The 18,873-nt window shown below is 48.8% G+C and overlaps 1 protein-coding gene across 2 annotated transcripts in view; it reads left to right on the top strand.

Moving 5' to 3' along the window:
• LRRC73 (leucine rich repeat containing 73) overlaps window positions 1-13,473 on the top strand; it is an 88,218-nt gene extending 74,745 nt beyond the window's left edge. For both annotated transcript variants that reach the window (XM_063918787.1, XM_063918786.1), the window contains one exon: window positions 12,831-13,473. In XM_063918787.1, coding sequence (XP_063774857.1) covers window positions 12,831-12,901 — 71 coding nt within the window. In that variant the 3' untranslated portion in view covers window positions 12,902-13,473. The remainder of the gene's footprint in view (window positions 1-12,830) is intronic.
• The last annotated feature ends 5,400 nt before the right edge of the window (window positions 13,474-18,873 follow it).

Below are 18,873 nucleotides of genomic sequence, written 5' to 3'. Positions count from 1 at the left end.
TCCATAGGAGCCTTCTTGGATTCACACCAAGACACATATTTTCTCCAAATACGGTGGTAATGTTTCGACGTTACTCCTTTCCTGGCCTGAATAAGGGTGGGGATGACTTCCTTGGGAACACCCTTTCAGGCTAGGATCCGGCGCTCAACAGCCATGCCATCAAACGTAGCCGCGGTAAGTCTTGATACACGCACGGCCCCTGCTGCAGCAGGTCCTCGCGAAGAGGAAGAGGCAGAGGATCGTCTATGAGCAACTCCTGAAGATCTGGGTACCAAGCCCTCCTTGGCCAGTCTGGGGCAATGAGATTGCTCGAACTCTTGTTCTTCTTATGATCCTGAGCACTTTTGGGATCAGCGGAAGTGGAGGGAAGACATACACCGACCGGAACACCCACTGGGCCACCAGCGCATCCACTGCTATTGCTTGAGGGTCTCTCGACCTGGAACAATATTTCTGAAGCTTCTTGTTGAGACAAGATGCCATCATGTCTACTTGAGGAACTCCCCAAAGACTTGTCACCTCTGTGAAGACTTCTTGGTGTAGGCCCCACTCTCCTGGATGGAGATCGTGTCTGCTGAGGAAGTCTGCTTCCCAGTTGTCTACTCCCGGAATGAAAATTGGCGACAGAGCCTTTACATGTCTTTCTGCCCAGAGGAGGATCTTCGTCACCTCTGCCATTGCCGCTCTGCTTTTCGTTCTGCCCTGCCTGTTTATGTACGCGACTGCTGTTACATTGTCCGACTGGATCAGCACGGGATGATCTTGAAGAAGATGTACCGCTTGTTGAAGGCCGTTGTAAATGGCTCTCAATTCCAGCACGTTTATGTGAAGGCAGGCTTCCTGACTTGACCATTTTCCCTGGAAGCTTTCTCCCTGAGTGACAGCTCCCCAGCCTCGGAGACTTGCATCCGTGGTTACCAGGAGCCAGTCCTGAATCCCAAATCTGCGTCCCTCTAGTAGGTGAGAACCGTGTAGCCACCACAGGAGCGAAATCCTGGCTATTGACGACAGGATTATCTTCCGGTGCATGTGTAGGTGGGATCCCGACCACTTGTCCAACTGGAATACCCTGGCATGGAACCTGCCAAACTGTATGACCTCGTAGGCCCGCCACCCTCTTCCCCAACAACCGAATGCACTGATGGATCGACACACTCGATGGTTTCAATATCTGTTTTACCATTTTCTGGATTCCCAGAGCCTTTTCCACCGGAAGAAATACTCTCTGAACTTCTGTGTCCAGAATCATCCCGAGAAAAGACAATCTTGTCGTCGGTTCCAACTGCGACTTTGGATAATTTATGATCCAACCGTGTTGTTGGAGTATTGACAGGGAGAGTGTAATGTTTTGTAACAACTGCTCCTTGGATCTCGCCTTTATCAGGAGATCATCTAGATAAGGAATTATATTGACTCCTTGTTGACGCAGGAGAACCATCATCTCCGCCATCACCTTGGTGAATACCCTCGGCGCCGTGGAGAGACCGAAAGGTAACGTCTGGAATTGGTGATGGCAATCCTGAACCGCGAATCTCAGATTAGCCTGGTGAGGAGGATAAATGGGAACATGCAGGTAAGCATCTTTTATGTCTACAGACACCATGTAGTCCCCCTCCTCCAGACTGGAAATCACTGCCCTCAGTGATTCCATTTTGAACTTGAATCGTTTCAAGTAGAGATTCGGATTTTTCAGGTTTAGGATCAGTCTGACCGAGCCGTCCGGCTTTGGAACTACAAAAAGGCTTGAATAAAACCCCTCCCCTTGTTGTGACAAAGGTACCAGAGGACTATGACCTGATCCTGACATAATTTTTGGATTGCCGTTGTTACTGCTTCCCTTTCTGGAAGAGAAGCTGGCAAGGGCGATTTGAAAAATCGGAATGGGGGAACGTCTTGAAACTCCAGCTTGTATCCCTGGGACACTATTTGCAACACCCAGGGATCCAGGCCAGACAGAATCCAACCTTGGCTGAACAGTTTGAGACGTGACCCCAACCGAGCGGCCTCCCGCAAAGGAGCCCCAGCGTCATGCTGAAGATTTGGCAGAAGTAGGGGTAGACTTCTGCTCCTGAGACCTGAAGCTGCTGTGGACTTCTTTCCCTTTCCCCTACCCGCAAAAAAGGGGGAACCTCTCGCTTTTTTGTATTTATTGGGCCGAAAGGACTGCATGTGCGGGTGATATGTCTTTTTTGCCGGTGCAGGCGCAGAGGGCAAAAATGTTGACTTACCTGCGGTAGCTGCAGAGACTAACGCATCCAGTCCATCGCCAAATAAGGCCTCACCTTTATATGGGAGAGCCTCCATATTTCTTTTGAATCTGCATCCGCGTTCCACTGACGAATCCACAACACCCGCCGAGCCGATACTGCCATGGTAGCGGCTTGTGAACTCAAAAGTCCAATATCTTTCATCGCTTCTAGCATGTATGCGGCAGCGTCTTTGATTTTCCCTAACTTAAGGAGTATCTCATCTTTATCAATCGTGTCAATTTCTGATCATTTTTCAATAGCGCGACTCACCCACGTGCAAGCAATTGTGGGCCTGAGCAGCGTACCATTGGCAACATAAATGGATTTCAATGTAGTTTCCATCTTTCGGTCTGCCGGCTCTTTTAGTGAAGCCGTACCAGGTGCAGGGAGAATTACCTTCTTTGTCAACCTGGACAGTGCACTGTCTAACACAGGGGGTGACTCCCATTTTTTCCTGTCCTCCACCGGGAAAGGATAAGCTATCTGAATTCTCTAGGGAATACGAAATTTATTTTCGGGATTCACCCACTTCCCTTCAAAGAGAGTATTAAGCTCGTGGGAAGGAGGGAAAGTGACCTTAGATTTCTTTTCATTATAGAAATAAGCCTTCTCCTGAGGTCCAGGAGTGGCTTCCGTGACTTCCAGAACTTCGCTTGTAGCCACAATCATATATTGTATATTTTTTGCCAATTTATGATCTATTTCTCTGGAGTCACTATCGTCGACACAAGAATCAGTGTCCGTGTCGGTATCAGTATTCACAATATTCGCAAATGGTCTCTTATGTGACTCAGAGGGGTCGCCTGCGGATGGAAGAACAGAGCCCTGAAAAATCACATCCTCCACAGATTTTCTCCAGCACTCAGCATGAGATTCAGACTTATCTAATCTCCTATTGATATGATGCATAATATCACGTATTTCTTTCACCCATGCAGGCTCTTGGTGTGCCGGCAGCGCCACCACATTACAACTGTGTCCCTAACATGGTTTCCTCCGGGGAGGAACTCCCTGCCTCTGACATGTCTTACACACGTGTACAACACACACATAGACACACTGGACTTATAGGGGACAGACCCACAGTAAAATCTGTCAGTGGGACACAGTTTAGGAGCAGCCAGTTCACAACCCCAGCGCCAGTATCTAATGCCTGTGAACACAGAATGCCCACTGACATGCAGCGCTTTTTACACAGTAAAACACACTTGTAAAGCACCAAATTCGCTTGTGCCCCCCCCCCCCCCCCCTATTTTGCACCCTGATACTTGTAGTCAGAAGTGAAGGAGGACCAGCGATGTCTGGAGAGAGAACAAGGCACTGAGCAGTGTGCTGGCTGCCTGAGGAAGAAGCTCCGCCCTTTTTACCTAGGAAACTTTTCATAATATTTACACTGGCCGGGGTAGGGCTGTGCCTGGGCATCTTATGCCCCCTTTTTGCCAGTTTATAGAGGTGTTTTTGCTGCCCAGGGCGCCCCCCCCCCCCCTGCACCCTGCAGTGCCTGTGTGTGTGGGCAGCAATGGCGCCCTGCGCTCCCGCCAGCCGCGTTGTACCTCAGCCGTCACTTTTCTTGATAGAAGATCTGTCTTCTTTTACTCACCTGTCTTCTGACTTCTGGCTCTGTGAGGGGGGTGACGGCGTGCTGTGGGAGTGAGCATCTAGGCACGGCTAGCGTTCAGTACCCTTCAGGAGCTAATGGTGTCCTATCAGCCAGAAGCAGAGCCATGAAACTCTTCAGAAAGTTGGTTCCTACTTCTGCCCCCTCAGTCCCACGAAGCAGGGAGTCTGTTGCCAGCAGTTCTCCCTGAAAATAAAAAACCTAACATAAGTCTTTTCAGAGAAACTCAGTAGAGCTCCTCAGAGTGCATCCAGTCTGCCTGGGCACATTTCTAAAACGGAGGTCTGGAGGAGGGGCATAGAGGGAGGAGCCAGTTCACACCCATTGAAAAGTCTTAAAAGTGCCCATGGCTCCTGCGAACCGTCTATACAACATGGTCATGAAGTGGACCCCAGCATCCTCTAGGACGTATGAGAAATGAAGCTTAGGGGGAGGTGGGTGGTTCTGAGACAGAAGATAAACATTATAAATATAGACAGTCATTAGGTCTGCAGTAAAAGGTCGACAGGATCAAAAGGTCGACACACACAAAAAAAAAAAGGAGATTTATGGTAAGACTTACCATTAAATCTCTTTCTGCGAGGTACACTGGTTTCCACAGGGAATAACATCACGGTGTAGAGTTGGATCTTGATCCGAGGCACCAACAGGCTAAAGCTTTGACTGTTCCCAGGATGCATTGCACCACCTCCTCTATAGCCCCGCCTCAAGGCACTGGATCTCAGTTTCGTTAACCAGTCCAATGCAGTAGCAGGTAAGAGAAATGGTAGAGGTTAGTCACATAGACCCACATTCTCACGACAGGAGAAGGGACTAGCGGCTAATGCCATACAAACCCAAAGAAGCTAAGTGCGTCAGGGTGGGCACCCTGTGGAATCCAGTGTACCTCGCAGTCTTACCATAAATCTCCTTTTCTGCAGTGGGGTTCACTGGTATTCCACAGGGAATAACATTAGGGATGTCCTAAAGCAGTTCCTTAAGGGAGCGGGCACAAGAACCCGGCGTCCAAAGGAAGCATCCTGGGAGGCGGAAGTATCAAAGTCATAGAACCTGATGAACGTGTTCACTGAGGCCACGTGGATGCCTTGCACAATTGTTCAGCGGATGCACCACGGTGGGCCGCCCAAGAAGGTCCAACAGACCGAGTAGAATGGGCCTTGATAGCAGGAGGAGCTGGGAGTCCAGCCTGCGCATAAGCTTGTGCAATCACCATTCTAATCCATCTGGCCAAGGTTTGCTTATTCGCAGGCCAGCCACATTTGTGAAAATCAAAAAGTATAAAAAGGGAATCCGACTTCCTGATAGAGGCAGTCCTTTCCACATAAATACGACGAGCCCGTACCCCATCCAAAGATCGCTCTTTGGAGGACAAACCAGAAGAGATGAAGGCCGGAACCACAATCTCCTGGTTAAGATGAAAAGATGATACCACCTTAGGCAAATAACCTGGGCGAGTTCGAAGAACTGCCCGGTCACGGTGAAAAATTATTATTACATTTTATTTATAAGGCACCTCAAGTGTTTTGCAGTGCCGTACTAAGGACAGTACAGGAAGACAAAACTTAGCATTAGAGGAAAATAAATAACAGAAATAGAGTACAGGTAACAGAGAGCACCACAATTCTCAAGACATAATACAGCTAAGATGTAAGTAGTGAGGGAGTATTCATCGTACTACTAGGAGCTGGCGGCCATAGATAGAGATGAGCCTTTACCAGCAGGAGAAAGAGCGGGTAAAGATGGTCGCTGAGTAGGGAAGAGCTGCGAGTGAAATGTGTCGAGAAGAGGGCTTAGATAACAAGAGGAAAGAGGGCCCTGCTTTGAAGAGCTAACAATCTAGTAGGAAGGGTCGACAGACAGAGGACATGAGGTACAAGCAAGCGGGAGGTAGCCTGATGGCAGTATGTAAGCAAAGCTGAGATATTCAAGGCATGAGGCAGGGGGATGGAGGAGCGGCCTCAGGACTAGGTTATCCATCGCGTGGGTATGCTTTGATGAATAGATGGGTTTTTAGTGCCCGTTTGAAGCTTTGCAAGGTCGGGGAGAGTCTAATGGAGTGGGGGAGTGCGTTCCACTGAAAGGGTACAGCACGGACATAGTCTTGAACTTGAGCATGGTAAGCAGTGACCAGGGCGGTGGAGAGGTGACAGTCATTGGTCGACCGTAGGGGGGCGGGAGGGGGATGAAGGGAGAGGAGGTTGGAGATGTAGGGAGCAGTGGAATTAGAGATGGCCTTGTATGTGAGGGTTAGGAGTTTGAAGAGGATTCTGTAGGGGAATGGGAGCCAGTGTAGATTTTGTCGAAGGGGAGTGGCAGATGTGGAGAGGAAGATAAGCCTAGCTGCAGAGTTCAGGACAGATTGGAGGGGAGCAAGATGGGAGCAAGCAAGGCCAGTGAGGAGAACATTGCAGTAGTCAAGTCATGAGGTGACCAGTGAGTGGATAAGTTTAGTTGCATTCTGGGAGAGAAATGGCCTGATACGATCAATATTGCATAGCTGGAACTGACAGGATTGTGCCAGAGCTTGGATGTGGGGTGCAAAGGAGAGGGAGGAGTCAAGAGTGACACCCAAGCAGCGGAGTTGGGGAACAGGGTAGATGGTGGTGTTTTCAACAGTGATAGAGGTATTGGTAGGGGGTGTTGCTCTGGATGGAGGAAAGATGATGAGTTCAATTTTGTCCATGTTGAGCTTCCGAGAACACTTAGACATCAAGGAGGAGATTGCGGAGAGGCAGTTGGAAACCTGAGAGAGGACAGAGATAGACAGATCAGGAGAGAAGAGGTAGAGTTGTGTGTCATCAGCATAGAGGTGGTATTGAAGGCCAAAGGAGTTAATGAGCGCACCCAGGGAAGAGGTGTACAGGGAGAACAGAAGGGGGCATAGGACAGAACCCTGAGGGACACCAACAGGAAGGATGGAAGGGTGTGAGGTGGTGCCGGAGGCAGACACAGAGAAGGACCGGTTAGTGAGGTAAGAAGAAAAACAGTCAAGGACAGTGCTAGAGAGGCCAGCGTTTTGGAGTGTGCAGAGGAGGAGAGGATGATCCACCATGTCAAAGGCAGCAGAGAGGTCCAGAAGGATGAGCAGAGAAAAGTGGCCCCTGGATTTGGCCGAAAGCAGGTCAGTCTCAGTGGAGTGGAGTGGGTGAAAGCCAGATTGTAGTGGATCGATGATGGAGTTGTCAGAGAGGATGCTTGTGAGACGGCTGTAGACAAGTCCTTCAAGTAGTTTGGAGGAGAAAGGGAGAAGAGAGATGGGGCGATAGTTAGTGGGTGATGAAGGGTCGAGGTTGGGTTTTTTGAGAATAGGTGTGACCAGAGCATGTTTGAATGGTGAGGGGAAGATGCCGCTAGAGAGCGACAGGTTAAAGAGATGAGCAAGGTGGGAGCAGGCAGTTGGGAAGAGGGAGCAGAGAAGACGGGAGGGAAGGGGGTCCAGGGGACAGGTGGAGGGGGAGGATAAGATGAGGGAGTGGTGGATGATGGGACAAAGCGCCTAAGTCTGACACTCTCCTAGCAGAGGCAATAGCCAACAGAAAAACGACCTTAAGCGTAAGGCATTTAAGGTCCACAGACTCAAGAGGTTCAAACGGAGACTCTTGAAGGGCTTTCAGAACAACAGACAGATCCCATGGAGCCACAGGAGGGACATAGGGAGGCTGGATCCGTAAAACACCGAGTGAAAGTGTGAATGTCCGGAATGCAATTTTCCTCTGAAACCATACCGACAAGGCAGAAATATGAACCTTGAGGGAGGCCAAACGAAGGCCCAAGTCCAGGCCTTGTTGTAGAAAAGCCAAAAGTCTGGAAGTCCTGAAAGTATACACATCATAGTTCTTACTGGCACATCTGGTGAAGTAAGAATTCCATATCCTGTAATAAATCCGAGCCAAAGCCGGTTTACGGGTTTTCAGCATAGTTTGAATGACCACCTTAGAGAAACCTTTGGCTCTCAGGAGTGATGCTTCAAGAGCCACGCCGTCAAAGCCAGTGTGGCCAGGTCCGGGTAGACACACGGGCCCTGAACGAGGAGGTCTGGGCGTTGAGGAAGTAGAAGAGGACGCTCTATTGAGAGACCCTGCAGGTCTGAGAACCAATGCCATCTGGGCCACGCTGGAGCGACTAGAAGGAGTATTCCTCCTTGTTTGAACTTCTGTAGAACCCTGGGCAGGAGTGACACTGGAGGGAACACGTATGGCAGCCGAAAGTTCCATGGAGTTGCCAGGACATCCATGAACGCTGCCTGAGGATCCCTGGTCCTTGCTCCGAAGTCCGGAACCTTGTGATTGTGTCGAGACGCCATCAGATCTACATCTGGTAGGCCCCACTTGCCCACTAGCAGTTGAAAGACTTCCTGATGAAGACTCCACTCTCCGGCATGCACGTCCTGATAACTGACGAAGTCTGCTTCCCAGTTGAGGACCCCCGGAATGAACACTGCCGATATTGCTGGCAGATGGCATTCCGCCCATTGAAGGATTTTTGACACTTCCATCATTGCCATGCGGCTTCGAGTGCCGCCTTGATGATTTATGTATGCCACCATGATGGCGTTGTCAGACTGTACTTGAACAGGCCTGTTCTGTACCAGAGGCAGGGCAAGCGTCAACGCATGGAACACCGCCAGCAATTCCAGAATGTTTAATCGGGAGGAATGATTCCTCCCTGGTCCACCGACCCTGGAAAGAGAGAGAGAGCGTTGCTCCAACACTGCACCCCAACCCCTTAGACTGGCATCCGTCGTTAGGAGGACCCAGTTGGAGATCCAGGTGGGACGGCCCCTGCTCAACTGTTGGTCCTGTAGACACCAGCTTAGTGAGAGACGAACCTCCGGAGTCGAGATTATTTGAGACCTGATCCAGAGAGGCAGGCTGTCCCACTTGGAAAGAATTAAACGCTGCTGAGGGTGGGAATGAAATTGAGCATACTCTACCATGTTGAATGCCGAAACCATGAGGCCTAGTACTTACACTCAGCGATGCATTGACACTCTCTGGCGAGAGAGGAAGTATCTGATCCTGTCCTGAAGTTTCAGGACCTTCTCTGGAGACAAGAACAATGGTTGGTTGTGTGTGTCTAACAATGCCCCCAGGTGCTCCATGCTCTGAGCAGGGACCAGTGAGGACTTCTTCCAGTTGATCAGCCACCCGTGGGCTTGTAGGAATTGGACCGTCAGTTCCAGATGACTGAGGAGAACCTCTGGGGGGTTCGCCAGGATCAGCAAGTCGTCCAGAGACAGCATGATCTTAACACCTTGACGGCGGAGAAGAGCCGTCATGACTGCCATGTCCTTGGTGAAGATCAGAGGAGCCGTGGTCAGTCTGAAAGGCAAGGCCTGGAATTGATAATGTAGGTTGCCAATAGCAAACCGTAGATATTGCTGATGCGACATGGCAATAGGTATGTGCAGGTAAGCATCCTGTATGTCCAGGGATACCATATAGTCCTTGGGTTCCATGGCCAGTACAATAGAGCGCAGAGTTTCCATACGTAATTTGGATACCCTCACAAATTTGTTCAAAGATTTGAGGTTGAGTATAGGCCGGGAGGACACATTTGGTTTCGGGACTAGAAACAGCGTTGAATAGTAGCCCCTGCCTCTTTGAGAGAGAGGTACCGGCACAATCACTCCAGTATCTAGGAGAGATTGTACAACCAAGTGTAAAGTCTGTGCTTTCAGCGGATCCGAAGGGATAACTGTCGAGCAGAACTGGTGAGGGGGACGTCTCTTGAAACAGATTGCGTACCCGTGAGAGACAACTTCCCGCACCCAGGCGTCTGAAGTGGTCTTTGTCCAGGCCTGGGCAAACTGCAGAAGTCGGCCTCCCACTCTGGGGTCCCCCAGGGGAAGGCCCGCCCCATCATGCAGCAGGCTTGTCCTGTTTGGAAGCAGGCCGACGGGCGGCCCAAGATTGCTTAGACTTGGGCTTGGTGGTTTTGGAAGTACGAGCCTGTCTCGGGTATGCCTGACCCTTCGCTTTACCTGGAGGTCGAAAGGAACGAAAAGTGGTACCCTTAGCCTTCGGAGCAGAAGGATTAGTACTTGGGAGAAACGCAGTCTTAGCTGTTGCCAAGTCAGTCACGATGTTGTTCAGATCCTCCCCATATAGTATGTCCCCCTTAAAAGGGAGCACCTCCAAGGTCTTTTTGGACTTTCCAGGACCTTAACCACAAAATCCAGCGAGCTAGGATAGACATAGTAGATGCTTTGGCCGCCATTACGCCTGCATCAGAAACCGCCTCCTGAATATAGTGAGAGGCTGTGGTAATAGACGACAGATATTGTCTGACAATGTCAGAAAAAATTAGAGGTAGCTCATCCTCAATTGCCTGAACCTATGCTTCAATAGCTTTTGCAGCCCAAGAGGCTGCCATAGTGGGTCTATGCACAGCAACGGTAAGTGTGTAAATAGACTTCAGGAATCCCTCCAAACGCTTATCCGTCGGTTCCTTTAGTGAGGTGACAGTGGTGACAGGCAGAGTAGAAGACACAACTAGAAGGGCGACATGAGAGTCCACCGGCGGTGGAGTTTCCCACTTGTTACTCAACTCCGCAGGGATAGGATAAGGAGCTAGCATCTTTTTGGACAGGGAAAATTTCTTTCCAGGAGACGATCAGGATTCCTGACGTATGTCTATTAAAAGGTCAGAATGTGGTAAAACTACTTTAGCAACCTTCTGACGTTTGAACTTATCCGGTTTCTTAGACGTAACAGGAGGATCAATCTTATCAATCTGAAGAATCAGTTTGATAGCCTCGACTAGGTCAGGAACATCAACTTGAGTGTCAAACGGATGAGTATAATCCCCATCTTCATCGGAAGAATCATCCAAAATATTAGTGGATTGTGAGGAAGAAATGGCCCGCTTAGATGACCCCTTGGCCCCAGCAGGGCGAGGGGTAGGTTTTTGTCTAACCATTTAATTGTTGTAACTGGATAGACAGAGTATCCGCCCAGGGCAGGTTAACTACAGGGACAATATGTGGCTGCAATGGCACAGGAGGTCCAATAGGGGGCGTAAGCAGTGTTACAAGCATAGTCAGCATATTTGAAAATGCAGCCCAAGGTGGGTCCTGATTTACCACAGGTGCTGCAGACTGACTGGAAGGTGCAGGGCACCCAGTACCTGAAGCCTCAGCTGAAACCTTTTCCTCAGTCAAATACGTGGAGACAGCACTGCAGCAGCGTCTGCGGATTTCCCGCCCTGTGTAGCAGACATTATTGGGAATGTAGCCTTAGGGTACAACAGTACAATATAGCCAGACAATCACAATACCTGCAAAACCCCCTCTGTGTTATGTGACAGCAAATGCAGAGCACAAACAGAGGATTTAAGCGGTGTGAGGTGACTGAAATACACAGTGAAAAATACAAAACAGTATATCCTGCAGAACACTATTTTATATGAGACCCTAACGCACTTAGCCCTCCAGTATACAGAATATAGTGATAGCAATACATGTGATACACAGAATAGAATCCACACAGCAGCTATAGGCACACTCAGTCACAGGTACAATGCAGAAATGACTACATATAAATAATAAGACTGCACTGGACTAGTAAATCTACATATAGATATGTATGTATACAGATATAACAATGCACAGTAAACACTGGATGTAGATCACAGAATACTTGTAGTAAATATTAATATAGCAGTACACTTGTTCTTAACTAACACTGTCTAAAATGACAGTACAGTAGAATACCCAAGTGTCTGTAAATGCTCAGCACTGACAAGACAGACGGTTTTACAGAGGAGACAGTGCCCAGCAGTCCCGGAGATCAGCCCAGCTAGTAGTGAAGATGGTGCCAAAATGTCAGCAGGGAATGAGGGAGAGAGAAATGCAGCTACAGGGTGGGAACACCAGCAGTAGATGGCACCCGGAGCTGGGGAGGGGCTACAGGTCAGCGCCTTATCCCCTTCACCACCGGGTACTGTGGAGCCTATTACAAATGGATTTTTGGTAAATCCGTCCTCTGCTCCCTGCCCTGGTGGATATAGTGGGGTCCCTGTACAGCCACAGTGTCCACGCCAGCGGCGCGGTCCGTCTCCTGGGACCACGACCGGAACGCGATTTACCGGCGGGTCCCACCTGTGGGACCCTCTTAACTCCTCCGTGTCATGCAGCCACACGATCCAGGAGAGCAGCAGCGGTTGTGTGCCTAGAAACCGGTGCGCCTCCGCTGCAAGTACCCGGGAACCAGGACACGGTAGTATGCAGCGCCGCTGAGAGAGGTGATGGAGCCGCAGCACAGCATGTCAGAATGACATAAAAAGTGCTGCAGCCCTTAAAGTTTTCTTAAAAAGCTATTTTCTGGGCTGCCTAGCGCAGCCCCCCGTTAGTGACCTGCACTGCAGGCACCAACTTACAAACTGAGCTCCAGTGCCTGGAGGTGGGGCTATAGAGGAGGCGGTGCAGTGCATCCTGGGAACAGTCAAAGCTTTAACCTGTTGGTGCCTCGGATCAAGAGCCAACTCTACATCCCGATGTTATTCCCTGTGGAATACCAGTGTACCCCGCTGCAGAAATAAAATTTTGGGTTTTCTGTGTTTTTAAAATTTTTAACCCAATTTGTTGAAATGTGTCCCCCAGAGGACTCGCTCTGCTCACCACGCTTCGGGCACGGAGACTCGTTTCGCTCACCACAAGGTTACTAAAGGTAATAATTTGTGACATGGATAGTAAATACAGCAAAAGTTGTACAAATGTTTTTTTTTTTAAATAAATAAAAAGGGTTGACATTTTGACCCTGTCGACCTTTTAAACCTTGTCGATCTTTTGACCTAATGCATGTCGACCATTAGTGGTCGACCTAGTGACTGTAGTCCTTTTTATTGTAGATCTGTAGACCGGATACAGAGGTGGGTTGCTTAGTGATTAGCATTTAGGTTGGAGCAGGTCGCGGCCAGATATTGATCAGTATTTCTGTATTTGTCTCCCTTATCTATATCAGGTCCTGGACCTCACAGAGTTCTTCTGACTTCTGGACTCGGTGAAAGCCTCCTTGCCGAGACAGAGATGTGAGGCTCTTAATCAAGAACACCGAACTCCTCAAGTCTTAAGAAGCATCGAAAAAAGGATATGAATGTTTTATTTAATGTGGAATGACTGTAATATTGCACAAATCAGAACAGGGCAGAGTTTATTTATTGAGTGTATGTGTTACACAGTTTAACGGATCTGGTGCACAGATTACAACCAAGGCCTTCCTTGAGTAAATTGCAGGTTGTTGTATTGTTAGTAAAGGCGTAAAATATTTTATATATAAATATACAAACACACACACACACACACACACACACACACACACCGTATAATGCTGCACATGGGGTTAAATCCCAGCACCTTAACACTGGCACAAAGTCAAGATGTAGTTGCACACCCTCAGTTTCACCACCAGGGGGCAATGGCATGCCTAAGACACCCAAAGAATAAGCACAAGAAATATTGCCGCTGGGGCTACCATTGACTGTAATGTGGAAGGAGTGTTTTCACTGGTCCTGGAAGAGGGAGGGGTATGTGCAACGCATGGGACAGAGTTACAGATCTGCTCCATTGTAAAAGCAAATCATTAAAGTTTATTGCAAAGAACTAGATCTGGCCGTGTGTGGTATAATTGCACTCTGTGATTAGTTCAGATTTAATACCACTGGCAAGATAGAAAAGTGTTTTATATACAAGATTTCCTGAAAGTGGATATCATGAGCGAGTGTGCACTATTCATTGGTTACATAATGACGGATTAGCCTGGTACAGCAAGGAGATGATGCTATAGGCGACTGTTAGGAGCACACAGACCACATCGCCACTATGTATATTACTTCTGTGACTGAGATCTACCTCCATTCCCCCTCTCTCTTCACTGCCTCAGCGACATGCAGCCCTGCCCTCACTAACACATCACCCATCTCCTGATATACTCTGTGCTGCTGGGGGACACTGCTCCTTCCATTATATAACTCTCAGTCTGTGGCTTCCTGCTGCCTCCATTCCCCTCCTCATATCATGTCACATGCAGCCCTGTCCTCACTAACACATCACCCATCTCCTGATATACTCTGTGCTGCTTGGGACCCTGCTCCTTCCGATATATAACGCAGTCCATGGCTTCCTGCTGACTGCCCAGAAGGGATTTTATCTCCATCCAATCCAAAACTGGACAATCATGGACAGGCTGATTAGACTGATAAAGTCTGCATTTACAGAAAATGTCTCCAAGTCTTCGCTCTGCACATATTCTACAATAGGATCTATAATTTGGATTTGCAGACATCACACCGAGGGTCATATTTAATTTGACACAAACTGCCACTGGCAGCTCCTATTACAGTTGCCTGACTGGCACATTCCTATTTAGCTAACGGAAGCCGTTCCAGTGGGAGCTGGTTATTGGAACTTATTCCCTAATGGTCTAAAGAATAGAAGGAAAAACAACAAATTTGACATTTCATTAGCGGAAAAAATGTAATGTTTTAAAATCATATCGCAATTTCAATTCTTCGGAGGTTACAAATATTTTATTGTTCCGTCATGAAAAATGATCACCCTCAGAAAACTGCAGTGCTGACATGTAACTACACGCAGAGCCTGCAGCGTGCACCGGATGTATGTTCAGGAGCCCTTAACCGTCTATTGGGGGTATTTCCAAGTTGATCGCAGCAGGAGATTTTTTTGCAGTTGGGCAAAACCATGTACACTGCAGGGGGGGGGGGGCAGATAATAAGAATTTACTTACCGATAATTCTATTTCTCATAGTCCGTAGTGAATGCTGGGAACTCCGTAAGGACCATGGGGAATAGCGGCTCCGCAGGAGACTGGGCACAAAAGTAAAAGCTTTAGGACTACCTGGTGTGCACTGGCTCCTCCCCCTATGACCCTCCTCCAAGCCTCAGTTAGGATACTGTGCCCGGACGAGCGTACACAATAAGGAAGGATATTGAATCCCGGGTAAGACTCATACCAGCCACACCAATCACACCGTACAACCTGTGATCTGAACCCAGTTAACAGCATGATAACAGAGGAGCCTCTGAAAAGATGGCTCACAACAATAATAACCCGATTTTTGTAACAATAACTATGTACAAGTATTGCAGACAATCCGCACTTGGGATGGGCGCCCAGCATCCACTACGGACTACGAGAAATAGAATTATCGGTAAGTTAATTCTTATTTTCTCTGACGTCCTAGTGGATGCTGGGAACTCCGTAAGGACCATGGGGATTATACCAAAGCTCCCAAACGGGCGGGAGAGTGCGGATGACTCTGCAGCACCGAATGAGAGAACTCCAGGTCCTCCTCAGCCAGGGTATCAAATTTTTAGAATTTAGCAAACGTGTTTGCCCCTGACCAAGTAGCTGCTCGGCAAAGTTGTAAAGCCGAGACCCCTTGGGCAGCCGCCCAAGAAGAGCCCACTTTCCTTGTGGAATGGGCTTTTACAGATTTTGGCTGTGGCAGGCCTGCCACAGAATGTGCAAGCTGAATTGTACTACAAATCCAACGAGCAATAGTCTGCTTAGAAGCAGGTGCACCCAGCTTGTTGGGTGCATACAGGATAAACAGCGAGTCAGATTTTCTGACTCCAGCCGTCCTGGAAACATATATTTCTCTATCGTCCTAAGTGGATGCTGGGGTTCCTGAAAGGACCATGGGGAATAGCGGCTCCGCAGGAGACAGGGCACAAAAAAGTAAAGCTTTACTAGGTCAGGTGGTGTGCACTGGCTCCTCCCCCTATGACCCTCCTCCAGACTCCAGTTAGATTTTGTGCCCGAACGAGAAGGGTGCAATCTAGGTGGCTCTCCTAAAGAGCTGCTTAGAGAAAGTTTAGTTTAGGTTTTTTTTCTTTACAGTGAGTCCTGCTGGCAACAGGATCACTGCAACGTGGGACTTAGGGGGAAAGTAGTAAACTCACCTGCATGCAGAGTGGATTTGCTGCTTGGCTACTGGACACCATTAGCTCCAGAGGGATCGAACACAGGCCCAGCCGTGGAGTCCGGTCCCGGAGCCGCGCCGCCGACCCCCTTGCAGATGCTGAAGCGTGAAGAGGTCCGGAAACCGGCGGCTGAAGACTCCTCAGTCTTCATAAGGTAGCGCACAGCACTGCAGCTGTGCGCCATTTTCCTCTCAGCACACTTCACTGGGCAGTCACTGAGGGTGCAGAGCGCTGGGGGGGGGGCGCTCTGAGAGGCAAATATAAACCTTATACAAGGCTAAAAATACCTCACATATAGCCCATAGGGGCTATATGGAGATATTTAACCCCTGCCTGACTGGAAAAATAGCGGGAGAAGAACCCGCCGAAAAAGGGGCGGGGCCTATCTCCTCAGCACACGGCGCCATTTTCTGTCACAGCTCCGCTGGTCAGAACGGCTCCCAGGTCTCTCCCCTGCACTGCACTACAGAAACAGGGTAAAACAGAGAGGGGGGGCACATTAATGGCTATATATATATATATATATATATTAAAGCAGCTATAAGGGAGCACTTAATATAAGGATATCCCTTGTATATATAGCGCTTTGTGGTGTGTGCTGGCAGACTCTCCCTCTGTCTCCCCAAAAGGGCTAGTGGGTCCTGTCTTCATTAGAGCATTCCCTGTGAGTTTGCGGTGTGTGTCGGTACGTGGTGTCGACATGTATGAGGACGATATTGGTGTGGAGGCGGAGCAATTGCCAAATATGCAGATGTCACCCCCCAGGGGGTCGACACCAGAATGGATGCCTTTATTTGTGGAATTACGTGATGGTTTATCTTCCCTTAAACAGTCAGTTGAGGACATGAGGCGGCCGGACAATCAATTAATGCCTGTCCAGGCGCCTCAAACACCGTCAGGGGCTGTAAAACGCCCTTTGCCTCAGTCGGTCGACACAGACCCAGACACGGGCACTGATTCCAGTGACGACGGTAGAAATTCAAACGTATTTTCCAGTAGGGCCACACGTTATATGATTTTGGCAATGAAGGAGACGTTACATTTAGCTGATACTACAGATACCGTAAAACAGGGTATTATGTATGGTGTGAAAAAACTACAAACAGTTTTTCCTGAATCAGAAGAATTAAATGACGTGTGTGATGAAGCGTGGGTTGCTCCTGATAAAAAGTTGATAATTTCAAAAAAGTTATTGGCATTATACCCTTTCCCGCCAGAGGTTAGGGCGCGCTGGGAAACACCCCCTAAGGTGGACAAGGCGCTCACACGCTTATCCAAACAAGTGGCGTTACCCTCTCCTGAGACGGCCGCACTTAAGGATCCATCAGATAGAAAGATGGAAGTTATTCAAAAGAATATATACACACATGCAGGTGTTATACTACGACCAGCTATAGCAACTGCCTGGATGTGCAGTGCTGGAGTAGTTTGGTCAGAATCCCTGATTGAAAATATTGATACCCTAGATAGGGACAATGTTTTACTGTCGTTAGAACAAATAAAGGATGCATTTATCTATATGCGTGATGCACAGAGGGATATTTGCACACTGGCATCTCGGGTGAGTGCTATGTCCATTTCAGCCAGAAGAGCCTTATGGACACGACAGTGGACAGGCGATGCGGATTCAAAACGTCACATGGAGGTTTTGCCGTATAAAGGGGAGGAGTTATTTGGAGTTGGTCTATCAGACTTGGTGGCCACGGCTACTGCCGGGAAATCCACTTTTTTACCTCAAGTCACTCCCCAACAGAGAAAGGCACCGACCTTTCAACCGCAGCCTTTTCGCTCCTACAAAAATAAGAGAGCAAAGGGCTTGTCGTACCTGCCACGAGGCAGAGGAAGAGGGAAGAGACACCAACAGGCAGCTCCTTCCCAGGAACAGAAGCCCTCCCCGGCTCCTGCAAAAACCTCAGCATGACGCTGGGGCCTCTCAAGCGGACTCGGGGACAGTGGGGGGCCGTCTCAAAAATTACAGCGCGCAGTGGGCTCACTCGCAGGTAGACCCCTGGATCCTGCAGATAATATCTCAGGGGTACAGGTTGGAATTAGAGACGGATCCTCCTCATCGTTTCCTGAAGTCTGCCTTACCAACCGTCTCTTCCGAAAGGGAGAGGGTGTTGGAAGCCATTCACAAGCTGTACGCTCAGCAGGTGATAGTCAAAGTACCCCTATTACAACAAGGAAAGGGGTATTATTCCACTCTATTTGTGGTACCGAAGCCGGATGGCTCGGTAAGGCCTATTCTAAATCTGAAGTCCTTGAACCTCTACATAAAAAAGTTCAAGTTCAAGATGGAGTCACTCAGAGCAGTGATAGCGAACCTGGAAGAAGGGGACTTTATGGTATCCTTGGACATCAAGGATGCGTATCTACACGTTCCGATTTACCCCGCACACCAGGGGTACCTCAGGTTCATTGTTCAAAACTGTCACTATCAGTTTCAGACGCTGCCGTTCGGATTGTCCACGGCGCCTCGGGTCTTTACCAAGGTAATGGCCGAGATGATGATTCTTCTTCGAAGAAAAGGCGTATTAGTTATCCCATACTTGGACGATCTCCTAATAAGGGCAAGGTCCAGAGAACAGCTGGAGACAGCTTTAGCACTATCTCAAGAGGTGCTAAGACAACACGGGTGGATTCTGAATATTCCAAAATCCCATTTAATCCCGACAACTCGTCTGCTGTTCCTAGGAATGATTCTGGACACGGTTCAGAAAAAGGTTTTCCTTCCAGAGGAAAAAGCCAAGGAGTTATCCGATCTGGTCAGGAACCTCCTAAAACCAGGAAAAGTGTCAGTACATCAATGCACAAGAGTCCTGGGAAAAATGGTGGCTTCTTACGAAGCAATTCCATTCGGCAGATTCCATGCAAGAATATTCCAAAGGGATCTGTTGGACAAATGGTCAGGGTCGCATCTGCAGATGCACCTGCGAATAACCCTGTCACCAAAGACAAGGGTGTCACTTCTGTGGTGGTTGCAGAAGGCTCACCTATTAGAAGGCCGCAGATTCGGCATTCAGGATTGGATCCTGGTGACCACGGACGCCAGCCTGAGAGGC

This window comes from Pseudophryne corroboree, chromosome 4 (genome assembly GCF_028390025.1).
Source record: "Pseudophryne corroboree isolate aPseCor3 chromosome 4, aPseCor3.hap2, whole genome shotgun sequence".
In the NCBI taxonomy this organism is placed as follows: Eukaryota; Metazoa; Chordata; class Amphibia; order Anura; family Myobatrachidae; genus Pseudophryne; species Pseudophryne corroboree.
Note: the sequence above shows the minus strand (reverse complement) of the source record. Positions and strands in the feature narration are given on the sequence as shown.